This window comes from Macrobrachium nipponense, chromosome 37 (genome assembly GCF_015104395.2).
Source record: "Macrobrachium nipponense isolate FS-2020 chromosome 37, ASM1510439v2, whole genome shotgun sequence".
Taxonomy (NCBI): domain Eukaryota; kingdom Metazoa; phylum Arthropoda; class Malacostraca; order Decapoda; family Palaemonidae; genus Macrobrachium; species Macrobrachium nipponense.
In genome coordinates, this window is record NC_061097.1 from 35,811,973 (window position 1) to 35,823,102 (window position 11,130).

Consider the following 11,130-nt stretch of genomic DNA (forward strand, 5'->3'; position numbering starts at 1 on the left):
TCTTTCAGTCCAACATTTCCCTTCTGTCTATAAAATTAACTCGTTTTTAGACGACAGTGCGGCTCTTGAACCAAGTCTGACGAAGCTTACGTAATGTTATTACTTATTATAACTGTAGCCAGTCCCCACAAAATAGACCTATATGGCCTGTTGTATATAGCCTATATATAATTAGTGGAAATACATATGTATTTAATGCTTGGAAAAGCTTAGAGGCAATGAAATCAACCCACATTTGCTTCTGGAACTTTAACCAACTCATACGTGATTGAACCATGATTCGTAAGTTGAACTGAATAGCTGGCTACCAGTATTAATTTATTATAATTCATTAACTTCATTCCATACCATTACATGTTTTAGACATAACATTTTATGAGCGTATTTTTTAAATAATTTCCTCCCGAATGATTTCGGGCCAGCACTGTAAGAGTCTGGTTAGACTCATTGGGCTGGTAAATCTTAACTTTATAATAATAATAATAATAATAATAATAATAATAATAATAATAGTAGGCCTAATGATTATTGTCTGTGCAAGAACATCGTACTGGGTACATATTTTAAAAATGAAGATTATATATATATATATATATATATAGTATATATATATTATATATATATATATATATCATGTCAATAATTCGGCAAATGGGTCTACCACCGTGTTTATATGCCGATTCACCGTAAATATTAGCAAGTTCTTACTCTCATCAGGGCGACTGGTTCTTTGCTATCACAGTGAAGTTACGAGTTTTCATCGTATTACTTCTTATATAACCTCATTATAAAGCCAAAAAATACAAATAAAATACAACGGAAAACAAAAATGTAAACAATTACTAGAGTAACTAGGCCTAACCATTTGTTATAGGCCTATTTACCTTGGCCTCCGTATTCCGGTCAAATCATTCATGCCTGGGCTACGTACGGACATGATAAGACTTCCGTCTAATTATTCTTCACATTCACAAACCACAAATAACCAACAAACCTTCTTCTTCTTTTTCTTCTTCTAAGAAAGAACAACAAACCACACGAACAAATCACCTTGGCGTGTTGGCAGCCGCCAGCCAGAGATTTGGGCATTTTGGCATTTGTGGAGGGCAAAGGGGAAGAAGAAAGCGCCCCATGGGGGGTTAAGGGGAACTATCAGATCCTTGGGGCCCCTCCCCCCTCCCAATACGTCCCATTTTCTCCCTCCCCACAAACAATAATTTGGGTAAAGCTTGAGCCATTAGGCTGAAGAAGCGAACTGTTGATAGAAGAAGAAGAGGAGGAAGGGGAAAAGGAGGAGGAGGAGGAAGGAGAACAAGAAGAAAAACAAAGTTAAGGAAGTTGGACAGCTTAAGTGTGGTAACGATAAAAAAACAGAAAGCAATACAGCTGGTATCTATAAAGGATAATCCTATGGACTTTATCCCTACGGTGTGCCACTTGGAGCAAGCTGTATGTGGTGGTGATTCCATATCAATATATATATAATATATATATATATACATATATATATGATATATATATAGAGAGAGAGAGAGAGAGAGAGAGAGAGAGAGAGAGACTGTTCTCTCTCTCTCTCTCTCTTTATGCATTCCTTCACTGAGAATATGAGGACTTTCGTTCACATTCATTTTAACAATGAATATTTATGACGCTTGTATATTCTCAAAGGTAACTTACAGACTCAGATTTATCCTCTCTCTCTCTCTCTCTCTTCCGAGATAAGCTAATGCCCCATCGATCTCGTCTGAATTATGGGAATTCGAATGAATTTGAAGTAGGGGAGGATTTCAAATTTATCCCGACCATCACGATAAGCGGGTCGGATTGGATTCATGGAGAGAGAGAGAGAGAGAGAGAGAGAGAGAGAGAGAGAGAGAGAGACTGACGCAGTATTCTAGAATTTCATCAATATCTTTTCGTTTCTTTTTTTTTCTTTTTGTTTTTTTACACTGCCAAGTCTTGCTTTAAACAAAAGCCAAACACTTCGGTGGAAATTCCTGGTCGTATTAAATGCCTCGAGAAATAAAGAAATAAAAAACTAGTTCCTTCAAAATACTGAAAAGAAGAAGAAGAAGAAGAAGAAGAAGAAGAAGAAGAAGAAGAAGAAGAAGAAGAAGAAGAAGAAAAAGAAGAAGGAGCAGAAGATATTGGGTCTTCAGAAAAAACCTTGGGATCTGAACCTCTCTACGATGGCAACGGGACACTACAAAAACTTATTTGTGAATGGAATGTGGAAAGGTTGATATTTGTAGATGATGGAAGAGAGAAACTGAAGAAACCAGTAAGAATAACTGAAATAATTCACAAGAAGAGAAAACTGAGAGTAAATATGAGCAAAACTAAAGCTATGATGGCAAATGGCAACCAGTATAGATAGAGCAATGAATGCCATTATGATTGGTGGAAGAATTGTGTGTACAATAGGCTGAGAAACGATTCTAACTGTAAATGGAAGGCAAAGAGAAAATATACGAAGACTGTTGAGCCATGTCTCCATTATGGAAATGAAGTGCTGATGGCGAAGGTGAATGAAAGACAGAGTTGAAGTGGCTAAGATGAACCATTTATGTAGTATATGAGGCGAACGAAAACTAATAGTGAGAAATATGGAGATACATAGAAGTGCTTGTAAAACGAAAAAAAAAAAAACTTTAGTAAAGGTGATACGATGAACTGGACTAACTTTGAGGTGGTTTGGTAATGTGGAAAGAATGGATGAGGATAGGGTCATGAAAAGGTAATATATATATATATATATATATATATATATATATATATATATATATATATATATATATATATATATATATATATATATTATAGACGGTGTGTGTGGGTGTTAGCAGGCAGGCACGTGTCAGTAGTGGGTGTATGAATGCATGCAGGAGACAGACCGAACACGCCTGCACGATACCTCTGTGGGACTACGCACACATATAAATCACGCCAAAAAATAAACGATTAAAACCGTGTGCATTTGTGTGGGTGGCCGTGGGCGTGTACGCTTTGTTTATACTTCCAGGACACAAATAACCGTCCGATCAAGGTGGTGGTTCCTGGTTCCTAAGAGCTCATTCCACAAGCAGCCGCGGGCACACTAGTGCACTGTTCGTGTTGGGTACGGGGTTACATTTAACTCTTAAAACGGTTTTGTTTCGTAGTTTTTCTGCTTTGTATTGTAAATAACGAAAGGTGAGTGGGTGCGACATATACAACGAAGGGGTGAACGGGTGCGATTACCCCACAGCGCCGAGAACCACCACCGAATTCTCGCCCCCGATCTAATGCTGGGCGGTGGAACCGTCGCCGAACCCGTCAGAGTGTAAACATGGCCGACAGCGCGAGCGAGAGTGACTCGTCTTCCGTCACAGATGGGCCGACCATGCAGCCGCCGTCGATGCCACCGTCGCCCATCACCCGCGACCAGTGGCAGAAGAGGATCGACTGCCTCCAGCAGCAAAACAGGGTGCTGAGGGCGGAACTGGAGACCTACAAGCTGCGGGTGAAGAGCCTCCACGAAGAGAACAGGGCGTTGCGGCAGGCCTCCGTCAATATCGTAAGTCCCCGAGTCGTCTCGCCCCCTTTTTCCCCCGTCCCGTCGGGCGCGTCTGGCCCTTGTCATTCCATGGGGGGGCGCGGCGCCCTTTTGCGGCCGCGGGGGAAGAGGGATCCGAAGGCGGCGTCCTTTTTAACCTTGTTTTAAGGGGGGGAAATGGCCGTACGTAGTTCGCCCCCGAGTCGCTCTGTCACAACAATGCATCGGCGACTCTGTCGAAAATATTCTGTCAGTTTCGGTCTTTATGTCAAATTATAACCAAATTCAATTGATTCTGTGTAATTAGTACGTATTATGGGTCCAAAATAATGTAAAATATGCGAACTGTCACTCTGAACCCTAAGTTATTTCATAGAGGGCATTTTGTTAGACATTAAATAGGTTTGGTATAGCCTATTTCAGCAAACAAAAGTAAGTTGATATGTAGTTTGAGTGATATGTATCATGAGCCTAAAAATCATATAGAATGAACAAAAACACACTACATATAGTCAATGATACCTATTTCAATATTTCATAGAAAGTCATTTGATTTGCAAACATTTGAGACAGGCTTTAGATGCCTACCTAGGTAGTAGTCTTTCTGTCTTTTGCTTGCTTGGGTAGATCTAAGTAATTGCTCCGCATCAGAAATTTCCTTGGAATTTGACTAGTACTTCTACAGCATTCTGGTTGCTTACCTAATAAGAATTTACTGTTATTTTTTGTTTGTCGACTGTAATTAACTAGTAGTTGACCTCGTAACTTAGGTAATATGTTTTTGTATACTGGGCATCCTGGAATGCTATTGCGCATGTGCAGTGTTCCAGGAGGACATTTGGTAAAAAGTGGTTTCCTTCACCGGGAGTCTGTCGCCCCCCTCCCCCCCAATTGCCGGCTAAGTAATACAGTTAACTAGGTTAGGTTAGGGTATGTCAGGTTAGTTCTTTTTATAATAGATTTCCTTGGCTGTTTCCCTTTTGAAGATATAGCTCCCTAATGACTTACATATTTTTGGAATAATTTCTTAGTCTATGCGTAGTTGTTACTTAGACATACCTTTTCCTGTTAAGTGAAAAATATGTCATTTATATTGTTAAAACTGAGGCTACTACTGCAGCCTGTTTCTAGACAGTAGCGGACTAGATTATTTACTGCCTTTTCTGTATGATTTTGTTTATATTTGTTTTGGTTTTTATTTGTTATTACATTCTTTCCTGAAGGGCTTGTACTAAACATATTTATATTTTGGGGGGTATTTTATGGGATTAATGGGGTTTTATACTGTTGGTATTAAAGATTTTAAAAATTCGAAATGCATATTCCTGCAGACTTATTTAGATGGTAATGAATAAAAATTTTTGCTGTAAGAGTCTGAAACAGCAATTGTTCCGATACGTAATACAAACCATCGGTCTTTAACAATAGGAAGTAGCTAGCGGCAGCTGGAACGGTCGTAAGCTCGAACAAGGGGAGAACGGTAGTTAACTGCTTGTCCGACAGTCGCGCGCGCGCGACTGGGAGGTAAACAAATCACTTTTTGCTTTCGGCCGCGGGTGTGAAGGACGTGTTCGTCATCGCTCTCTGCCCGCTTCATCGTCGTATGCTTTGTTTATATTGTGTTTTCTACTAATGGTTTGTTTGACTTGAAAATGAAACTGTAAGTACACTGTTTTCATTTCATTACTTAATTATGAACCCTTGAATTATGTCTCGGTGCCGAGGGCGGGCGCGCTCGCGCCGAGTCATGTATTTGGGCGAAAGGGTGTAATTGAAAAATGTAAGTACTTTTTTCATTATATTTTTGCCCTGTGCGTTCGTTACCGAGAGTGTGAGTGCGCTCGGCACGAACTTTTAATTTTGTATATAGAATGCAATGAAAGTGGATTCGCAATTGCAATATTCTTTCATTTTCATTTATTGATTGCATGAATTAATCTGGATCAATTTTCGTTCTTACCCGGGAAAATTGATCCTTACGATTTTTTTATGTGAATGAAATCGCAAGTGCAGTATTCTGTTTCATTTTCACATATATTTTATGATAGCATCATATTATTGGATCAAGTTTCCGTTCTTACCCGGGAATTGATCTTTTCTCCTTTAAGTTCTATGAAGTGAATCGCAAGGGCAGTATTCTGTTTCATTTTCATAGTACTTTTCACTGCTGTGCGGGGGTGGGGGAAGCGAAGGTCTGCCAGGAAGTTGGTAGCCGATTCTTCGTCTTCCTTCCTGCCCCCCGCTCAGCTTCTTCATGTATTTTGTATGTGGGGGCTTCCTTGCGTTCGGGGTGGGGCATGTCTTCCCCCCGTGCGTGAGGGAACCCCTCTTACTAATCTATCTATGTTACCGCAGGTGCTACATCCGTGGGAGACGACCTTGAATGTAGATGTAGATCCTCACGAGGTTTGTACTCGTTGTCGGGGGCGAGAGTGCTCCCGCAACGAGCCCTGTGTAACGTGTTGCATTCGTCAGAGGCGCAGTGGGTGCTGTACGAGGACACAAGAAGTCATCGGAAGTCCAGTGACTCCTTTGGTAACGGACGTCCAGTTGTACTCGGGGTCTTCCGTCCGCTCTGGGTGGGGTTCTCTCCCCCCAGGCGCGAGGAAGCCCCTCTAATTAACCCGACTGTTGCTTCCGCAGGTTTGCCATCAGCGAGGACGACCTGGGACAGGTGTGAGAGTCGCTGGGACTGCAGGGGTTGATTCAGCGGTTGGCGGGGTCGGCAGTGGTCACTCATGATACGGTAACCACTACAACAACCACAATCTCGACACCAGCATATGAGATGTCACCACGCACCTGGTGTACACACCACATGTCATGTCGGTAACACCCACGGCTGCAATCCAGAACCAATTCCTGCCGTGCCAATCAGGACGGTGCCACCGCCACCTGGGTTCTTTGTATTGCCGACCCCGGACTGCCGCTGCCCAAAGAGTACCCCCTGGACTGCCGCCAGTGCCGAGGATGACGGTAGCTGCCGACAGGACGCCTGTCTCTCCTGTGGTACCTGCCGTGCCTGCCGTACCTGTTGCTGTCCCAGACCGCTCATTCCCTTTCAGATCAGGTGCCTGCTGCTCATTCACTTTCAAGATGTTCCTCTGCGGTTCCTGGACTGTTTCCTGTTGTTCCTGCTGTTGGTGATGCTGTCACAGTCTCAGGTCTTTCCGGACAGGTGCAGTCGGGCCCTGTTGCTTCGGCAACTGCCCGGCTCCCTCCTGGATGGAAGACCTGACGTCTGTCCTGCGGAGCCTGGCGAAGAAGAAAGAGAGAAGAAGGTGTCGTCGTCGTCTTCTTCGTCGTCCGCTGCCTCTCCTTCCCCTTCGACTTCTAAGGCCAAACAGCCGAAGAAGAAGAAGGTTGCCTCCTTCCCCCCTAAGAAGACTCCTTCGGGATCTTCTAAGGGCCCGGCTCGCTCAGGCGAGCTGGGGAGCTCTTCTGCTGGTCCTCCTGTTCCTTCGGGAACGGGGCCCGTCGCTTCTTCTGCAAAGAAGAAGTCGACGGGGACCAGAGGGCACCAGCCTCGGCTGGTGCGTTCCTCACCTGGTGCTAGCGGGTCTGCCGCTAAACCAGGTTCCGTCTCGGCCGCTTCTCGTTCGCGAGAAGCACCGAGTGGACGCTCTTCCAAGAAGACCGTCCAGCCAAAGTTTGACGCCCGAGCTCGCTCGCCGTCAAGACAGCGGCGCGGAGCAGAAGACTGGCGAGAGTCGTGCACCGACTCTCGCCAGGCCAGTGGACGCTCTCGCAGAGATCAACTGGCTGCTCGGGCTAACGTGACGGTCGCTGATCAGCCACGGGTTGAGGCGAGGAAGGAGTCCCCGCGGCCGCCGTACCAGCCACGGCTGGTACCAGCGACTCGACGCGCCGAGAGGACGCTGGCCGGTCTCGACGCGACAGAGAGCCTAGCAGGTCACCCGTCCGCCGCTCCCGATGGGACCGGGCGGTAGACGGTGACCAGCGGCAGCTCGCCTGACGCTAGAGATCGGTCTCGACGTTTCTCAGCCGAGCCAATCGCCCCAGGCGAGCGGTAAGGCTAGGCCTGCTGCTCGACCGTCACCGCGGGTTGACGATCAGCAGCAGCCCTCCACGCACGCTGGTCCTGCCAGCGAGCGAGGGGGAGCGTCAGGTCTGCCTCTCCATAACGGGTTGAGGCGAGGAAGGGGTCCCGCGGCCGTCGGTACCAGCCACGGCTGGTACCAGCGGCTCGACGCGCCGAGAGGACGCTCGCGGTCTCACCGTGACAGCGAGCCTAGCAGGTCACCTGACGCCGCTCCCATCGGGACCCGGGCGGAGACGGTAACCAGCCAACAGCTCGCCTGACGCTAGAGATCAGCGTCGACGTTCTCAGCCAAGCCTCTCGCCTCAGGCGAGCGGCAAGGCTAGGCATGCTGCTCGATCGCCACCGCGGGTTGACGATCAGCAGCAGCCCTCCAAGCCACGCTGGTCCTGCCAGCGAGCTAGGGGAGCGTCAGGTCTGCCTCTCCTGTACCTTCAACCTCCTCGGGCTACGCCGGGAGGAGCGAGGTACCTATGAGTGATCGCGAGAGGTGCGCCGCTCGCGGACCCCGCTATGACGCCGTATGGACCAGGCACGGTTTTCTAGGACCGACCAGGAACATACGCGCAATTAGCTGGAGGCGACCGTCAGGGGTCTGCCGCTCTTCCTCCTTCTGAAGGAGGAGTATCTAGGGATCTGTTCTTGTTGGAAGGACTGGACGGTCCTACTCCGCAAGACGCGGTTACTCCCGAGATACAGAGGAATTTGCAGAAGTCATTAAGCTGATTCGTCAGCATAATGACCCTGCGGAAGGATTGCCGCTCCACCAGCCAGAGCCCACGTCTCTGCTCGAGTCGTTTTCGGGGCCCGAGAGGGAACCCAAAACCGACGGTGGGTCTGCCGCGATCGGAGCTTGCCGATTCTGTCTCGAACCAGTGTCTCGTCTCCGGACAAGAAGGCTCTCTCAGTTCTGGCCGGTCGATCAAGCTACTTCCACCTCCTCTACTGCGACAGCGGCGTTTTCTACGTGTCTTCGGACACCATATTTAAATACTCCTTCGGTCCTCCTGAGAGGTTTCGACCTCGACGAGGACTGGAATGAGTCGGAGGACGGTATCGGCTCTCTCCTGTCAGGTGTCGATCAGCCCCACCCAGACGACGTTCACAGTGGCGGCAGACCCTTACCTACAGTGAGAGTTCGTAACCCTCCGCGGGAAAACGTTTCTCCTGACGATACGTTTTCCCAGACTCTGAGAGGCCATCGCCGCAAGGCGATGGCTGCTCCTACTCTTCTCCAACTGCTAGTTCCACTGGGAAGGCGAGCGAGTATCCAATTCCTTCCCCATTCCCTCTCTCCTTACGGCTACGAGGGAAAGGGGAAGGATCCTACAGAGATTTCCTTGTAGGATCCCACGTTCGGGACTGCGCTACCGGGGGGATCCTCGGTCCTACCTGACGTAAGCCCCGGCGTTGAGGAGGAATCCTGCTCCATTCTCGATTTCTACGGGAATCGAGAGGACCACCAGCCGATATCGTTTGACGAATTCGGTGGGGGTTTCGCAGACTGCTTAGAATTCTACGGAATTTCTAGCGCATTCAGAGTGTTCGAGTTTTTACGATCTTCAAACACTTACGCCGAGACCACGGTCCAAAGTGAGCGAGACGAGAATCCCCGATATGTTACACGATAATCGGGAACCTCGCCTATGCTCGAATTCCTGGAATTTCTAGCATTGTGAAGAAGACTGCTGCTGAAAGAAACTATATCACAGTAGGCGACCAACCTGGAATAGAGGAGATCGGACGGGAAAATATCCAGTTTGGCTTGAACTATCGTCTTAGTATTCTGTTCACCATTGAAGCTTTCCTTCGAGGAAGACTTCTCCTCACTCTCTTTTGATAGAGAACGAAGGTGGTCGATCTCCAATCCTTATTTGTTTCTTGAAGGAAAGAATTTAGGATGGAGATCGTTGTTCAGAATCCTACAAATATACTAGTATATTAACCTCGCGACCTGATTCTGCTAAGCAGTTGAATTGTCCGAGGGGTAGGCGCATATCCTAGTTATTCTACGGATTGCGACTTAGACGAGAAGTATTATAATTGAACTGGCAACTCGGGGTTGCCTGCAACCTCCCAGGAGTTTTCAGTTTCAATTTTATATACTTATGGTTTTGTCACGACAAACACCATTTCAACTTTTATATTTACCGAAATTCGTTTCGCCTAAATATAATTGCCCGAGCATATCTTTTATGCTCGGTAGTTCTAGCCGAACGCATTCCTTCTTGTGGAATAATGGATTACCTGGCAACTCAGGATGACGAGTCAGCAGGCTCAACCACTGCGTATTGAACTGCCTGATATAAGCAGCTCAGTATCAGCTGGGCCTCCGAGATTCACGGTCATGTATGTCTCTCTCTCCCTGCTTGATTGACTACCGAACCGTATCTCTGCCTAACAATCATGGACTTAGGTCTCTGATTAACGGGGATTCTCGCAAATAATGAAGGACCATCTACTGCGGTGACGCTAGATTCCATCGCCTTCGACATTGCGAGAATTTTTCAACAGAGATATCTCTTGGACTCTTTCATCTTTCTGTTTACCAGCACGGTAACAGAAGTCTGTACAAGTCTCCCGCTGCATCGCACTGCGATAACTCGCAATGATTTTGCAGACATCTGAGTTTGTCTTCAAAATATCTCGTATTCGTAGGTGTACAAATTGTTCATTGTTCAACCCGAATTACAAGATGTGTCAGAAGACATCGCCTACTCTCCGACCTGACAGCTCTACCTCCAAATGTTCAGCAATGAGAAGCAGTTCTTCAGGCGGCTTTCACCTGTGTTTTCATTACTGAAGAACGCCCCGCTTTCATTGCAACTACGACTTCTCACCGGACAGCAATGAAATAGCGGGTAGCGTTTTCAGTCATTTGTAAGCACAGGTTATGAATCTTGAGATCCTTCTCTCGATTCATATGTGAAGACGTAGGTTGCATTCAATATCTACCTTCGTCTTCAACGGTACATAGTGTTGTTTCTCCTTAGCTGAGATTCAACAAACATTGAGATGTTTTACCTTCAGGGACCTCGGGTCTCTAGAAGGCAATTGACTTTCGCCTGTTGGGTACATGCCTTAAGAGAATCATCTACCGCTGCTGTCCGGCAATGGTGACAAACAAATACATCATTGGTTTGGTCTCTCGGCATAACCCTTTAAAGGCGAAGGTCACGTGACTTACTCGGATGCTTTGACAACTTGCCTCCTACCGAACGCAGTCGGTCGGCAGCTGTCAGAGCGCCCGAGTCAGTTACGAATTACGCTGTGACTTAGTTCGGTTGTTACACAGCAACCATTACTTCGTTTTAATAGCTTGTCACAGTACCCATACCATTGACACCCACCATGGAGTGTCGGTGTCCTATCCACTACCGAGAACTTCGCTGCATGGGGATAGGAGGATGCGAGAGACTTCGTTGCTAACGGCACAGACCAGTATGGGTACTGGACATCACCGAAGTAGAGAAGAGGGATAGGTCATGCGACTATTTCCTTCTTTTCCTCTGAGGAACTGCATGACTTCTCCTGC

The 11,130-nt window shown here is 46.8% G+C and overlaps 2 protein-coding genes across 3 annotated transcripts in view; both read left to right on the top strand.

Annotated features, from left to right (window-relative positions):
* Window positions 1–275: 275 nt before the first annotated feature.
* On the top strand, window positions 276–2,377 carry LOC135209347 (leiomodin-3-like). The gene is made up of 2 exons (XM_064242046.1): window positions 276–282; window positions 2,064–2,377. Exons 1-2 carry the CDS (start codon window positions 276–278, stop codon window positions 2,375–2,377), a joined length of 321 nt encoding a protein of 106 aa, XP_064098116.1.
* A 698-nt stretch (window positions 2,378–3,075) lies between these two features.
* The window catches only part of LOC135209131 (coiled-coil domain-containing protein 6-like), a 64,293-nt gene continuing 56,238 nt past the window's right edge, over window positions 3,076–11,130 (top strand). Inside the window, exon 1 of one of the 2 annotated variants that reach the window (XM_064241776.1) lies at window positions 3,076–3,556. In XM_064241776.1, coding sequence (XP_064097846.1) covers window positions 3,329–3,556 — 228 coding nt within the window. In that variant the 5' untranslated portion in view covers window positions 3,076–3,328. The remainder of the gene's footprint in view (window positions 3,557–11,130) is intronic. The other variant, XM_064241775.1, reaches the window with a different exon arrangement.